At 42.6% G+C, this 16,500-nt stretch overlaps 1 protein-coding gene across 3 annotated transcripts in view; it reads left to right on the forward strand.

Annotated features, from left to right (window-relative positions):
• Positions 1 to 16,500, forward strand: part of cog6 (component of oligomeric golgi complex 6) — a 45,637-nt gene that overhangs the window by 6,703 nt on the left and 22,434 nt on the right. For all 3 annotated transcript variants that reach the window (XM_080772422.1, XM_080772423.1, XM_080772421.1), the window contains exons 5-9: positions 8,781 to 8,892; positions 9,551 to 9,633; positions 9,861 to 9,931; positions 11,944 to 12,037; positions 15,924 to 16,052. In XM_080772422.1, coding sequence (XP_080628548.1) covers positions 8,781 to 8,892; positions 9,551 to 9,633; positions 9,861 to 9,931; positions 11,944 to 12,037; positions 15,924 to 16,052 — 489 coding nt within the window. The remainder of the gene's footprint in view (positions 1 to 8,780; positions 8,893 to 9,550; positions 9,634 to 9,860; positions 9,932 to 11,943; positions 12,038 to 15,923; positions 16,053 to 16,500) is intronic.

The raw sequence follows: 16,500 nt of genomic DNA on the forward strand, positions 1-16,500 counted from the left end.
CTACTAGTTTGAGTGGGGGGTTTGGTGTCAGATTCTCCTAGACTTTATGGCATGCCAGTCCCCAGTGTGTCCTCGTGAATTGAGGAGCGAGGAGGAAAGAAGAGCTGGTAGATTTCTGGCAAATGACACTGCTGACAACTGCGGCATACTATTAATTCCATGCTCCATTGGCACACGCTGATAATCCCACTGACGCAGGAAGGTGACCTCCAGAGAGAAGCACGCATGTCCTTAAACCCCTAGGTACTTCATTGGCCCCGGGGGGATCCCCCAAATCTCTTTGGCTGATCTACAAGCTCACAACACATTGCAATGTGACACGTTGTGAGCTTGTAGATCTGATGTTGTCCCCGAATGCTTGCCCCCAGAATATGAACAGTACGGTTTGGGAAGATTCCTGCTGGGTAACAGCGAGCGAGCAGTGAATGTGTCAGTGTGACGTTTTCATCCACCGAGCCTTGACGACCCTCTGCCAGATGGGACCGGCGTGCGCATGCCAGGGGTTTGACCTCGTCTTACCAATTTCGTCTCAGTAGAGCTGCCAAGAGGCTGCTGTGTGTGTGGTTGTCCTCAAACTGTCCTCATCATCCCTCCACCCTGCCACCAGTCAGCCGTCACGCCACGCCACTCGGCGTTGCCTCTTGCGCCCATTTCAGGTCACACACACTCAATGCTTTCCTGAAACGCAGCACTATTCCTCTCCCGCGTTGACACTAATTCAGACAGTTGCCGCATGAGCTCACATTAATGTGCTTGTATGGGCAGGCAGAGAAGAGAGAAGAGAGAGCGGATGTGCTAGGAGATTTTCCGTTCTGATCGGATGCTGGTTCTAGCGTGTGTGTTTATCTAGCAGAGCAGGCCTGTCCCGAGCTGCTTGTGCTGTCTTTTCTAACAATGCGCTCTAATGAAATGTAAAGTAACGAGGGATTTCAGCATGTGTGGTAAAGGGAGTGGAGGGGGGGGCACCCTATTGAAGACCTGGTGCTTGTCCACTGCTCTTTTGTGTTCAGTGACGTGTCCAGGCCGGCCACTGGTGAAAAGAGCTGTCATCAGGAGCCTTTTTTAATAAGAGGCGTCCATTGTTGCAGGAAGCAACGTGACACTTCACACCTGTCCCCTTGCCGTGCGTTGACGTTTTATCGTGCCCAACGTGTTCAGACATGGTAGAGACAGATGTTTCTGTAGACGGCGTGATCACATCAGAGGTACTGTGTTGACGCAGCAGGTACCGTACTGCAGCTGTTGCAGAGTGGCACAGCTGCACCTGTACAATGCGTATACAAGCTATCTACTGTACTTTGTATTTGCTAAATAAATAGGGGATAGGAAATGAATACAATCCCTGATCTGGTGTGCAAATAGATAACATGTACTACAGGATAGTAACATTTGCAAGTAATGTAATTTGTATGAATAGTTGATTTTGCTCCCTTGGTGATAATCACTCTATGATTACAGAAGAATTACGTTGGTTAAGTTCTGACAGTCTTTCTCAGCTTGGAGTTGAGAATGAAACAACATTTCATACTTGTAGCTATATGTAGCTTACTAGCTTTATTTTGCTACCTCGCAAAAGCAAAAAATATAGGCAAGTGTTACGAGTATGACTCCTCTGTTCTAAAGTTCAAGAGCGCCAAAAAGCCCCCCGACTGAATGATGGCAGGGCATCGGATCATGGTTGACAATTTGTGTAAAATGACACTTGAGTCTCATTAAGGCTCGACTGGCTGTTAATGAGGCCATGACTGTGAATACGCCTTTGTCTGTCTGATGTGATCAGTACCGACTGCACTCCATGATCACTGGCGCATGTCTAACTAAAGCGCTTTATGAAAGCCAAATATCCTCGCGCGCCTTTGATATGGCCCCTAATGGATTTTAATGGATAATCGACCCGCACAGCTTTCAAGCTATGAAAGGTTAGGCCCATTTGGTTCGCCTGGCCACAAAGAGCGCTTGTTCTTTCTTATGTTGCCGTCTGTGAACAGTAGATTGATAATATTAAGTTGATGAGATTCCGGAAGGAACAAAGTGTAGAGAAAGTAACTTGAGTAAAGCTTTGGTCTCGACCTCTAGGAGATACTGCCGGGGCTAGGCCTTTTATAGATGTTCATTATACTTTTAAGATATGATATTAAACTTCATTAGTCCCTGTGGGAATATTTGTTTGTTTTAGTATCCAATACAGTATCCAATACAAGCGGCAAGAAAGTGATGAGAAAGCCAATCCAATAATGAATACAGTTCTGTAGGCGACACTTTAACAAGGTGCTCAATTCACTGCCATCCTTTGATTAGGTGCAAACAAACAAAGAGACAAAGAAACTACTAACATTTTTTATCGATATTTGCAAAGCAAAAAAATCTTATGCATTCTGGAACATAGAATTACCTCACTAAAGAACCAGTCAACTCATCAAGTGTACTACTCCATCGGCTTTGAAAAAATATCCTATTGGCCTGAGTGTGTGACAATTTGGCAGGAACTAATGCAGGGTTTTCAACAGATTTCTAACCCAGGAACCAGAATCCTGACTAAGAGCAACCTGGGGACCACCACTATTGTGTTGGGTGGGTCCATCATTGATCCACCTGACACAATAGTGGTGGGGGTTCATGCACCATTCCTGGGACCACCTGCAATACCTCGACCACCGGTTGAAAACCCAAGAACTAATGGTTTAGTTTTGACAAGGCTTTCTATGAGTTCTATGAGTTGTTTTTTCGCAAATTTATGCCCTATGTTTTTGTATTATCTTGGTGATATGGGCTATGTGTTGTTTTTGATGTGGGTGCTTGAACATAGCCTGGTGAAACCACTCTCCCTGCTGGACAACATTTGCATTCTGCCAGCAGGGAGAGTCTGGGAACTCTCAGGCAGAGATGATGTACTCCGGTCCAATTCTGGCCGGAGCGATATGCAGCTGTATGAGTCCGCTAGAGGCGGGATCAACGCGAGACTTATGACATATTGAAGCGCTGCCACAGCGCAAATGTAAACGCAACCTAACCAGACTACAACTCGAAATTATTATGGAGATATCAAATGTTTGTCCCGCTGCTTCTGGGTTCGTCGTTTCTGCTTGAGAGATCCCAGATGCAGGCAGGAGGAGGGAACTGGTGAACTCAATACTGCTGCAATCTGGCGAAGTCAGGTTAGCTTGAACAGACTGTGAAGACGAATATCCTTCGGGACAATAAAGATTATTATTATAATTACTAGAGCGGTGCCCGTTGGGCACTGGCCGACTTGGAAATGAATGCATGCCCCACCACAGTTATGTTTGTGTCCATGCCCAAATATGGAGTCTATACAGATGTCAGAACATGTGATTGTGATTGTCAGTCACAGTCCAGCTCCATATATGGAGATCTAGGGGTGATCAGGTGTGATCAATTGGTTAATTTGAGCCCTGTCCAGAGCCTCTAGAGCAGTAGCACTGACCTACTTGGAACGATGCAAGTTGGGAACGCCCCCCCCCCCCCCCCCCCCCCCTTTATATAAAAACCCTTTTATGCCCATATATCCATATATTCTTTGTCAGGCATGCCCAAATATGGAGTATAATAATAATAATAATAGCTCAGATTTATATAGCGTTTTTCTAAATACCCAAAGCGCTTTACAAGGGAACACTAGGAACAGACTTTATTAAGAGAAAAAAAACAAAGTAAAACATAACAGATACAGGGTTAAAAAGATAAAAGGATAAACGAGACGTCAACTGGGGAAAGCTATTTTGAAGAGGTGGGTTTTGAGTGAGGTTTTGAAAGAGAGGAGAGAGGGAGCAGCTCTGAGATGGTTGGGGAGTTCATTCCAGAGTTTGGGGGCCGAAACATAGAAGGCCCTGTCCCCCCAGGTGCGGTACTTGGCCTTGCGGACCTTCAGGAGGTTGGCTTCACTGGACCTGGGGGGGCATATGGTTCAAGAAGATCGGAAAGGTAGGGGGGAGCCAGGTTATTGAGAGCTTTGTAGGTATACAGTATGCAGATGTCAGAATGATGTCAGAACAGGACGGCTCCATATGGAGATGGGGGGGGGGGGGGGTGGAACGTGCATGTCAAATTTGAAGTCGGCGTTGCAAACGGTTCTTGAGTTACGTGCATTGCAGACGTACACACAGACAGACATACAGAGACGTGGTACATTTATAGATGGATTATTACTTCATTATACTACAGTGTCACACAAAAACATCAAAAGTAGAAAATCTACAAGCTCGAAACCAATTTTGAGCTTGCAGATCTGCTGCTTTTGCTGTTTTTGAATTTGAATTTGAATTTGAAAAGTAACAGTTTTGGACATATGAGGTTTCTACCCGACAGAAACAATAATAGCTTCAATCTTTAGAGGCCTACTCAGTTTATACTGCACACTTGTGGTGAAGCTATAAAATGAGCTTGCAGAGACATAAAGTAGCTAACATTGATAGAATATTATTATTATATTACTATATTTTAAGACATTAAAAAGGAAATTAGATCATTCATGTTTTAATGGACATTAGGTTCTGTGTAGCCCTGGTCCATGGCCTTACTGCTTCTATGATTCTGCCCTGCATTAAGGCTCTGCTACTTTCGCTTTTAAATCTCACATGGAACTCAGACCAGCCTCTCCACTTTAGTGCAAGAACGTTTGACCTACTCACCAATACAAAGACGGGTTGTGTCATCATTAGACAAGGAAAAATATTCTCTATGAGGCAATTCTCTGAGCAATATTCGTAGAGGGCGCATTGGAGTAACTAAAAGTATTTTTTTCCCGGTGGAAACAAAATCCCTTTTTGGCCAAAAAGTACCGTTTATACGTGTGGTGCACACGTATAAACGGAAAAAGAAATCAAAAAGAAAAATAAATAATATTTCCCTCCCCAAAATCAATAATTTTATAAAATTGATTATCATTAAATCCATTAGTTTGATTAACTGTAATGCAAACTAATACCAGTTGGTTTGACTAGTCCGTAAGTCTGTTGAGGAGTTCACGGTGTGCAATTCATTAGTACATGGCTCATTGGCGGACACCACTTGTTTTGTCACCCTAGCACATGCAAACACGCCCTGTTCTTTAAAACATTATGTAACTAACCTTTGCATGTCACGATATTTCCCCTGCTGCACGCTCTGCCTGCTAACTGACATTGAGCATCGAGCGCTTTCCCGTCCGTTTACACAGCAGCCACAGAATATTTGGCATGCTTGGCTGTCAGAGTTTGACACAGGTCTATTTTCTGATGTGCGTTTAGCTCATTCTGGTATTCGGTAATTGCAGGAGTTTATCATGCCCGGACAGTTCTGGAAAAAGACGTCCCACTCCTAGACCGCCCCAAAACTCCCTGTACGCCCCTTTTTTTCTCTTTCTCTCCCTGCACTTTTTGTGCAGGCGTGTGTGGCCTGTCGGGGAGGATTGGGATGATTTACACCCCGGAGGAGGAACACTGTTATTCTAGTGCACTGGTTCTCAATGCGTGGAAGAGTGTTCCACCGGTTCCCCACCTACATGATTGATGGTTAGGAACCAAATGGACCATTACGGGTCTGTAACTTTGAGAGGGCACAATTGGAACCGAATGGAACCTTATGTGTCAGAGTTAAATTAACTTTTAACAGTAGTTTAGGGTCCCAGATCGTTTTTGGCAACCGGGGGCCTGTGGCCTAATCAAGACAATACAATATAACATGTTCATTGGTTCTTTTGATGATGGTTGATGAAAGATGATGATAATGATGTTGATGGATTTAATTAAAAATAAGAAAATTATAAAAGTACCAGTAAGAATGGCAGGTATGATGAAACCTCTTAAGGCAGGTTGGTTAAAAACTCTTTAGCAGCAATGGGAAATGTTCTGAATAAGGAGGGGGGGGGAGGAAAGTGTGCACAGAGAGGCATACATAATAATTATTTAATTTGTCTGTTTCACTTTAATGCATATCAAACTGGGGGTCCTTGAAATCAAAAAGATTTAGAATCAGTGGTCTAGCAGGCATTGCAACTTGGGAGATGGGAGAGGAACTTGTTACCTCTCCGAGCTGCCTGGCTCTCATACAAATATTGACATGGGGAAATCAGATGCCCTCTCCTGTGTTCCGGTTCAGCTCCCTTACATCTAAAAAAAGAAAAGAAAAACCTCCTTCCGTTTAGCCTCCTCCTGTATGGCTTTTATAACTCTTACTGGTAAACACTACCGCAGTTTTTCCACTCCCTTTATCTGATTGTTGGAACATTTCTCAGGGGGAGGGGACACACACACACACACACACACACACACACACACACACACAAGCCCCAGCTGCCAAGAAGAGTGTGTGTCTGTCTGTGTGTGCATGTCTGTCTTAAATGCCATTCAGATTGAGCACTATAACTATGAAGGTGAATATAACTATATCGTTCACCATTTTATTTTATTTATAGTTGGTATGAACTCACTCACGCCATCCACTTGACTTTTTGTTTTTAATGTTTTCTTTTTGTGGCTTTCGCCTTTATTTTATATTCTTTTATGGAGGGACAGACTGCAGGCTGACAGGAAATGGGGAGAGAGATGGGGGGGGGTGACATGCATTAAATGCCGTCGGGATCGGGAGTCGAACCCGCTGCACACTGCCAGACTGGGTTACTGGACCATTAAGTCATCGGTGGCCCAGGCCCCACTTGACTTTTATATTTTTATAGTTCTAGTTATTGTGCTCAGTGAGAATGGCCCTTAAGTGTCCTGGGCTCATCTCACAAAACACATTGCTTGTGCACACTATCAGCAAGCCAAGAATATAAATCCTTGATATGTTTCCGCATAGGTTTTCTTTTTTTCATAATCTCTGATCTACCTGAGCTCTGGGTAATTCCATCCCATTGGCTAAAATGCAAAGGGGAAAGACAGAAAGGGGGTATTGATATGTTCTGACAGGGTCCTGTCCTGTCGTAAAGTGGTGAAAAGTGATAATGATTCATTCACCCGGGGCCATAGGGCAGCATGGGGGGCCCTCACATCAGTATGGGGCCCAGAATTCCTGGCAACATCCCCGCAGGGTCCTGGACAAAAAATAATTATAATATTACAATCATGTACACACAATGTCACAGGGTGAACTGAGAGTAGAGTTGTTTAGTGTTTATCCCACAGATCTGCTTTTATACGAGACGACAAATTCTCAAGGGGGTCCCACCAAGCGACGCCCTGTTAACAGATTTACTACCTTTTTTCGTCCTCCATTCAGTTTGGGCCCAATGTGGTACTAGTCCATGGTCGGATAATGTGAGGTTTCCTCCTATGCACAAAGAAAACGACACGACAAAGATTTACCGATCTGGCACTGCCTTCACAGAGGACTGCGAGGAGGAGTGGAGAGAATGCAGACGAAGGGGTGTGGGCACTGGGCAGGGTAGACGGGATAAAGAGAATGCAGACGAAGGGGTGTGGGCACTGGGCAGGGTAGACGGGATAAAGAGAATGCAGACAGCGGAGAGCCTGGCCCGTTGTTCTGCTCCTATCCCATGACAAGGTTCTCTGCTCGTCTGGGACGGTTACCATGGCCGCTATTGTGTGTGGAGAAATTAATAGGCACACAGATAGGGATCTCAGTGTTTGTTATTGATAGTGTCGAGATCTGGACACGAACCTCGCCTGTATTATATGGTTCTCTTTCAGTACCGTCTTTTCTCTCTGCTGGTTTTGTTCTGTCTGCAAACAGTATCTTATTTACACTTCCCTCCCACTCCCCCTCCCTCCCCGATGATGAATGTTGTGTGACTTGCTTAGGGGTATCGCTGCCATCTAGTGGTAAACGTAAATCATTACATTTCATGCACAGAGACTGCCCCACTCTGCTTATCCTTAGTCCTTCTTTTAGTTTCACAGAGTAGACATTATTAGGGCTAAAGTGCCACTATTTTCTTAGCGATTATTCTATCACTAAGAATTATATTGATCTATTACTTCACAAGTTCACAAAAAAATATATTTTTTTGCCTATAATGACATGTCCAAAACTAGGGATAAACTATTGATTGAATATTTTATTAAATGATCGGTTATCAAATTATTTAGATCAATTAAGTCTGTTAGTATGATTAATTGTTGCACCCCTAAAAATAAAGGAGGAATGGACCACCCACTCTCATGAAATAAATCATCACAAAGTACATGGAATGAACGAATCGGACCCTATAGTGTGACTTGAAACCACAGACCAGTGTGAGGGAATTTGTCCTGTAGCATATTTTCTCCTCTTTGCCAGTGGTGGAAAAATTATTTTTTATTAAATAAAAGTGTCAATACTCCAATGTAGAAATACTCTGTTACAACTAAGTAAATGTCCCAAACCTTTTTGCCTGTGACCCAAAAGAGAAATGTCCCCCCGGGACCCAAACTAGTTCAAATCAAAAGCCCTCATTTTACACCAGCTTGTAGATTGGCTATCTTCACTATACTACTTTATGGAATTTCTTAGATTTCTTCATGTATGTATACAGTATTTGACTTTGATAGTCTTGCTTATTGTTGTCATAGTGTCTTGATTATTGAAATGTTTTAGTTTACAAAGAGGACATGAAACAGTGAAAGTAAACAGATTGTAAATATAATAATTGTATAATAATAATCTTGAATTTGTTTTTAATTCATGTGTTTCAATGTTTTTTGAAATGATGATAATGGGCTAATTAAAAACAAATAAAGGCACCCATAAAAAAGTGTCCGCAACCCACAAATGCGTCCCCGACCCAGTGTTTGGGAACACCAGTGTCAGATTGTACCATATATTTTCTCCTCTTCGCCCTATAGTCACCGCCTGGAGGTCAGGTCGCAGGTGGCCCAGGCCTTCCTGGCCAAGTTCCAGCTGTCCAGTGAGGAGATGGCCACGCTACGCAGGACTCGGGACGCACCCGTGACCGAGGTATGGGCCTGTCACAATTATTACATAATAGACAAACCTATTTTGGCATAATCGTCGTGAACAATTTCCGCTATTTCGTAAAAAGAAAATGTAAAGAAAAGAAAATCAGACCAGTCTGAAGCGAGTGGTGCAACAGCACCCCCTATTGGTACTCTAAACATTCAAAAATATTAAAGTATTACATGAGTCATTGATTTCTTTGTATATTTTAAGTTATTTGTCAAATCTGTCCTATGCAATTTGTGATTACGGAAGCCTAAAAGGCAAACAGAAATACAAATTGTAATGTTCCAATGTTCAATGCAATCATTAATCACAATCTTAGGTGTGACTAAATTTGTAACCGTGACAGCCAACTATGAAATTGCTGCAGTCAGGCAGAAACCTCTTATCTCCATATTCTAACAGTTTTGGACATATGATGGACATATCAAGGACGTAAGGTGGAAATGACTATAATCAAACACATAACAGGTGTATGTGGCCAAATTATGTTGGATTTAGCCATATTTTAAACTTCAGCGTATGATTGTGTCGTGCAGCGAAAATGACTGCCCTAGAGCAGGGGCTCTCAACCTTTTTGGCTGGGGACCCCCGGAAATGCTTTAGCCATGTCTCGTGATGTGTGCTGTGTCATACAATGTATGGCTCTCCACAGGATTTCTTCAAAGCTCTCAGCCGAGTCAAACACATCCACGAGGACATCAAGGTTCTTCTACGGACGAACCAGCAAACAGCAGGGTGAGAGAAACAGAATGTTACGCTAGGCTTACACCAAAGTATCAGACATTGATAGCTAGTAATTAAGCTATAACAAAAAGCTTTGTTTTTTTGACCAATTATGCTCATAGCTTATGCACATTATGACTTTAATTGCATGAAACATTGGCACACACAGATTGGCTCTTAGCTGTGATCCTACAGTGGAGATGACAGGTGTAATACTGTGGTTTGCATGCTGCTTCCAGGCTGGAAATCATGGAGCAGATGGCCGTGTTACAGGAGACGTCGTATGAACAGCTCTACCGCTGGGCCCAGAGTGAGTAGTAGACCACCCAGACAGGAGCAAAGCCTGCCCTGAGATGAAGCAGATTGTACTCAATGTACTGTGACCTTGTGTCACTGTAATCAAGCTGAGACACACCTTGGTGCTTACCTCACTTCATCACTTTCATAGCCCGGGTGGCAGGAGTCACACTTCTAAAGCCTGACACAGAAAATACAAAATAGACGATCAGATCTACAAGCCATGCGTTGCAAACTATGTATGCCACATAGTATGTGTGTACACGTCACGCACACACGTCACACATATAATCAGGAAAATAGATTGAAAATGTTAACTTTTTTGGAGTGATATAACAAAAAACGATACGCCTTGCCTTCAAATGGGGAATGAAAATCAATCATTTTGTCATAGAAATAAAAACGTATAAGCCTTTTGGATCCAATAACACATTGGAACATAATTGCAGCCCATTCTGGCGGAAATACTGGTTTTGGATCCCAGCTTCCTTTTCTTTGTGTAATTACAGTTCAGCGAGACTACAAGCGAATAGATACTTAAGTGCTTGTTGTAATTGTTATACATCAACTTAGCAGAAGGAGGGAAATTGGGGACTAGTTTCGTCTCCATTTCCCTTGCAATGTTGCATTTTATTCCATTTGTAACCAAATCTTACAATTTAGCCAGGTAAATATTTAGTCAAGGTCAGGCGGATGGCGGGGACTCACCCAGTTGTGTGAATAGTGTAATGACACCGTACATGCAGAAAATGCACACACAATTTGTTTACTGCTGTAACCTTCTATGAAAGAAAAGCTCTAAGCTCACATAATACAACTAGGGGCTGCATGCAAGGTGGGTAGCACTGATGTATAAAGTCGCAATACCAACTTTGATGAGGCAGTATTGCTTTGAAAACACATAAGATTTGATTAATTTCCTGAAAAAAATATATATTTTTAAATTTCTGAAAAAAAAAAACGATTTGGATTTATGTGGTTTCTTCCCGACAGCAGAGATATAACACTTTTAGTACATACTGTATTTAATTATACTTACACATGTATTATACTCACATGGTCACACAACATTACATGTTTAGTGCTGTCTATATGTTACTTGGAAAATAAAAATAGTATTTTCATGAGGGGGTACTGGGAAGTACTAAATATAAACAGCTTCTGAAATACATACTGTACTAGGGGTTGGCCCATGCATCCAGCAGCCCAACCCAGTAGTCACTTTGAGTGGCACCACGCAAAGCCAGTAAAAATCTATTAATCGGTAGGCACTAGAGCCCGGCCCATATACAGTACAGTGGTGTTGGCAGTTATAACGAGGTGGCAGTACAGTGGTGTTGGCAGTTATAACGAGGTGGCAGTGAGTGGCTCAGGGGGTAGAGTGGCTGCTTGGGAAACGGAAGGTTTTCTTTAGCACTTTGCAACCTGGCGTCCCTAATATATGAACATGAAGGGTTTTCACGAGCTTTCTACTTGCTTCCTTCATCATAACTGTGTCCTGACCCAGGAGTATAACTGTATGTTTGTGTCCACTCCACTGTCCAGATGAATGCAGAGGACTGACCCAGGAGTATAACTGTATGTTTGTGTCCACTCCACTGTCCAGATGAATGCAGAGGACTGACCCAGCAGTATAACTGTATGTTTGTGTCCACTCCACTGTCCAGATGACTGCAGAGGACTGACCCAGCAGTATAACTGTATGTTTGTGTCCACTCCACTGTCCAGATGAATGCAGAGGACTGACCCAGGAGTATAACTGTATGTTTGTGTCCACTCCACTGTCCAGATGAATGCAGAGGACTGACCAGTATAACTGTATGTTTGTGTCCACTCCACTGTCCAGATGAATGCAGAGGACTGACCCAGGAGTATAACTGTATGTTTGTGTCCACTCCACTGTCCAGATGAATGCAGAGGACTGACCAGTATAACTGTATGTTTGTGTCCACTCCACTGTCCAGATGAATGCAGAGGACTGACCCAGGAGTATAACTGTATGTTTGTGTCCACTCCACTGTCCAGATGAATGCAGAGGACTGACCCAGGAGTCGTGTGATATCAGCCCAGTGCTGAGTCAAGCTATGGAGGCTTTACAAGACCGACCTGTCCTTTACAAGTAACACCCAATTACTATACTTACACTAAACACACTTAAACCTACCTACCTACCTACCTACCTTAACACTAACTACATCCTTAAGCTAACCTTAACAGTAACTACATCCTTAAAGGTAGTGTAAGTGATATTAAATCTCTATATTCTGATAGTAATCATTGCTATAGAGTGTTTGTTCAGTAACAGAGGTTACTGTCTCTCTTTAATAAACTGAAAAAACATTTTCAGGTAGGTGACCAAATTTCAGCCAATCCGAGCCGAGAGTAGCTATTTATGAGCTTAATTTTTATAGTGTTCCAGTTCCAATTTTGTCTGCTCAGTTCTTTGTGTCATCACTAGTTACAATTCCACTTGTTTTATCTGTATCCTGATTCCTGGCTGTGTTCTCTATCCTGATTGGATAAAATTGGTATCCCAGTTTCTGTTCCTGAAAAGGTATTTTCTGTTTAATAAAAAGCTGGAGAGACATCGAGACTCATGTTACTGAACAAACACTATATATAGCAATGAGTACTATCACGATATAGAGCTTTTTAACACTTAATTTAACCAAAGAAAATCACTTGCACTACCTTTAAGTTAACCTAACCCTAATACTCACCACTACATTCTTAACCTAGCCCCAACAACCCCTGATTCTAATCCTAGCACCTTTACTAACAAGGCCCATTGAAACGTTTGTATTGTCTTTATCATCAGTGTATCATTGTTTTGTGGACATTGATTTATTTTGAGAATGTTTGTCTGTCTGTTTTATCACTCGAGTTGACATTCTGTTATAATCTAGTTATTTTCAAGGCGAGGCCAAGCATTGACATTACATTTCACCTACATCTGTACTATCTTGTGCTATTTTCAGAACTTGTTCTCAAATCGCAACCTTTTGAGAACAACCTCACCACAATTCAGTATAAGAAAGACATACCAGTCATTTATATATTAGTAACTTTTCCCTTTTGGGTAACACCTGCTTTGTGGTGTTGCATAGCAACTTGCTCACAATGTGTCACGAATGCAACGGTTTGTGTGAGTTTGTAGATCGGCTACTTTTTAACCCATTTAGACCTGAGGCCAATTCTAAAATAATTGAAAACCTATGTTTGTGGTGCTCAACCTTTTTCACGTCAAGGACCCCCCAGAATTATCATTTGTTTTGTTCCAGGGACCCCCCAGAAGAAAAGATTTGAGCTAAAAATGTTTGCCTTGAAAGAATATATACTGTATTCAAAGATTTGCACCACATTTTCACATTTTTTCAAAAATAGCAGATCTACAAGCTCGTAATGTGGCACTCGGTGCCGTGCTATGAGCTTGTACATTGTGATGCTGTATTTGCTGGAGCCCCTTCAAGGACCCCTGAGGGTCTTTTGAGAACCACTGACTTCGAGTATTGCAGTCGCTGTACCGCACTGTTGTGACTAAAAGTTAGTTGAGCCAGAAGGCAAAGCTCTCTGTCTACCGAGAAATCTTCATTCGAACTCTCACCTTTAGTCATAAAGTGTTGGTCATGACCGAAAGAATAAGGTCGGGAATTCAAGCGGCCGAAATTAGTTTTCTTCGACGGGTGGCTGGCATCTCCTTTAGAGATAGGGTGAGAAGTTCAGTCACAGGAGAGAGACTCGGGAGTAGAGTCGCTGCTTCTTCGACTGAAAAGGAGCCAGCTTAGGTGGTTCGAGCATCTGGTTAGGATGCCTCTCAGGCGCCTCCCTAGGGAGGTCCTTGAGGCACGTCCCACTGGGAGATAACCCTGGGGCAGACCAAGGCGCAGTTGGAGGAAACACATCGACTCACTGGCCTTGGAACATCTCGGGATCCCCCAGGAAGAAGTCACTAATGTTGCTCTGGAGAGGGAAGTCTGGAGCTCTCTGGTGGAGCTGTTGCCCCCGCGACCCGAACGGCTAAGCGGTTGAATATGGATGGATGGATGGATGACTTGGAGTACAGTACAACAAGTGCAACTTAAAGAATGCTCTTCCTTTGTACGTGAAATACGAGATCAGACCCCAAGTGCGCTGCTCAGACGAGCACCACACCAGGGGACGTTATTAATCAGCATGAACAAATTGATGTGGTCCGTGGGACCATCTGATGTGAACACTTACGGCGGGGAATGTCCAATTACTGTGGGGGAAATTAACATCATCTCACCGTGAATGCTTATGAGACAATTATTATGTGTTGGCTTGCAGCCCAATCATATTACTTCACCGATGTCTTAATGGAGCAGGGAATATATTTGCACATCTACTAAATATATAAATATGTAATTATGCACAGCTGTTTGAGTGTTGGATGTCCTGTGATTTTAATATTAGTATGCACATGTTGTTCCACAGGTGTTTCTTGAGGTTCCATAATTACCGCATAGTGCAGAGGGGACCAAGAGACCTTTATCCATTCAGATGCAAAACTCACTTAATACAGTAACTAATACGTATTTTTAGTACGTGAATCACCAGTTGGAGTAGGGACACGTGTTTTATTTTCTTTCTTTTCGCTTTGTGTTCATTTAAAGGTATCGATAATCAATAAGTCGTCTCGCTTCTTGTCATGGTCAGAAAGCAGCGATATGTGGAAAACAGCAGTGGTGTGAAGTAACTAAGTACATTTACTCAAGTACTGTACTTAAGTACACTTTTGAGGTATTTGTACTTGTACTGCCGATCTACAAGCTTGTGCATGTACCGGTAGATCTGCTATTTTCAACATCTTTTTGTATGTATGTGAAAACTTGAAATGGGACATTCTGCATAGTGAGTACTTTCTACTTTTGGTACATTTTGAAGTACATTTTGATGCCAATTATACTTTTGTACTTTAACTGAAGTACATTTTTGAATTCCGGACTTTTACATGTAACATTGCAGTATTGATACTTCTATAAAATATAAACAATTGAGTACTTTTTCCACCACTGGAAGTCCACACGGCCTGCTGTTTAGTCTGACACTGAACTGTTGTCTCCGGCATGACATCAAAACAACCCTTCTATTTCCCTCCTGTCTTCCGTTTGACATGCTTACTTACTTTCTGACTTTTGACTTACTTACTGTTTGACTTGACTGACCGCCGTCTTACTTACATGCCATAAGGCAGTGGTTCTCAAACGTTTTCCTGTCAAGGACCCCCAAATTAATATGTATTTGGCCACAGACCGCCATCTGAAATCATTTGGTTCCAGGGGACCCCCATACAAGGTGTTAACATTGTGTGTGTGTCACTAAACTGCCTCCCCCTGGCCAGCCGGGGCGCCTGATGGAGGGGAAAGGAACTGGTTGGAATAACGTGTTCCTTCCACGCGCTACGTCCAACCAGGGAAACTCCCCCCTGTCAGGTGTAAAGGAGCAACTTGGACACTCAGGCATGAAGGAAGTTCAAGTCTGTTGCTCGCCCCTTGTCCCCCATATATGGGGACTAGGTTGGTGGAGGGTGTGTAGAGCCCAGGATCACATTAGATGATTGACACAGGGGTGAAAAATTGGTTACAAAAATTGTGGGATAAAATATGTATAAAAAAAAGAAAAAAACATTGTGTGTGTGTCCCTGGGTCTGTCCCTGTGTCCGAGCACGGCAATATATAGCCTTTGTTCACCACCAAGTGTCACTGTCTAACACACAGACACACACAGGCCAGGGGGGAGGGACAGTACAGTACAGTAAGTACAGTACAGTACCACTCACTTCAGACGGGTCTGATTCTACCGATCTACAATCTCGCAACTGCGACGTGGTTTTCTTTCATACATTTGACATGCGTGCATATTCACAGACATATAGACAGCCTCATTACCATAGTTTTGCTCTGGCTTTCGCAGCTTTACTAATAATGAAACATTCCCTGGCCTGTACAGAACGCAGCTGAATGTTCTTGTCTTTATGCATTCAGGTACACCCTGGATGAGTTTGGGACGGCGCGCAGGTGCGCGGTGGTGCGAGGCTTCATTGACGCCCTCACCAGAGGAGGACCTGGAGGAACCCCACGCCCCATCGAGATGCACTCTCATGACCCAATGAGGTACTTCACTGTTCACATAGTTGCCTAAAACTAATAATGGGGAAAAACAAACAAAAAAACATTTTTGTTAACTGAAATAACGATACAAATGAGCCTGGGGAAGAAAAGAGCGATAACTAACTGAAATGGTGTTATGTGCTTACAAAACGAATAAGAACTAACAATCATAGAGAAAGTATCCTTAGGATTTAGTCTTTGATCAAATAATCAAAATGGTTTATAATCCCCTGACTAATCCATATTACAATAAAAAACTAATAAGCTACACTAAAACTAAGCCTTAAAAACTAAAATAAAAAACAGCCAGGCACTAAAACCTTTTAGAACCTTTTATTTGTATTTATTTATTTATTTGATAGTCGTTAAATAACCCATTTAGGCCTGACCTCAAAATAAAAAAAGTTATTCTAAATCCTAAATATTTTCACGATAAAAAAAATAGCTAAAT

The sequence above is a fragment of the Protomyctophum bolini genome, assembly GCF_963924005.1.
Source record: "Protomyctophum bolini genome assembly, chromosome: 9".
In the NCBI taxonomy this organism is placed as follows: domain Eukaryota; kingdom Metazoa; phylum Chordata; class Actinopteri; order Myctophiformes; family Myctophidae; genus Protomyctophum; species Protomyctophum bolini.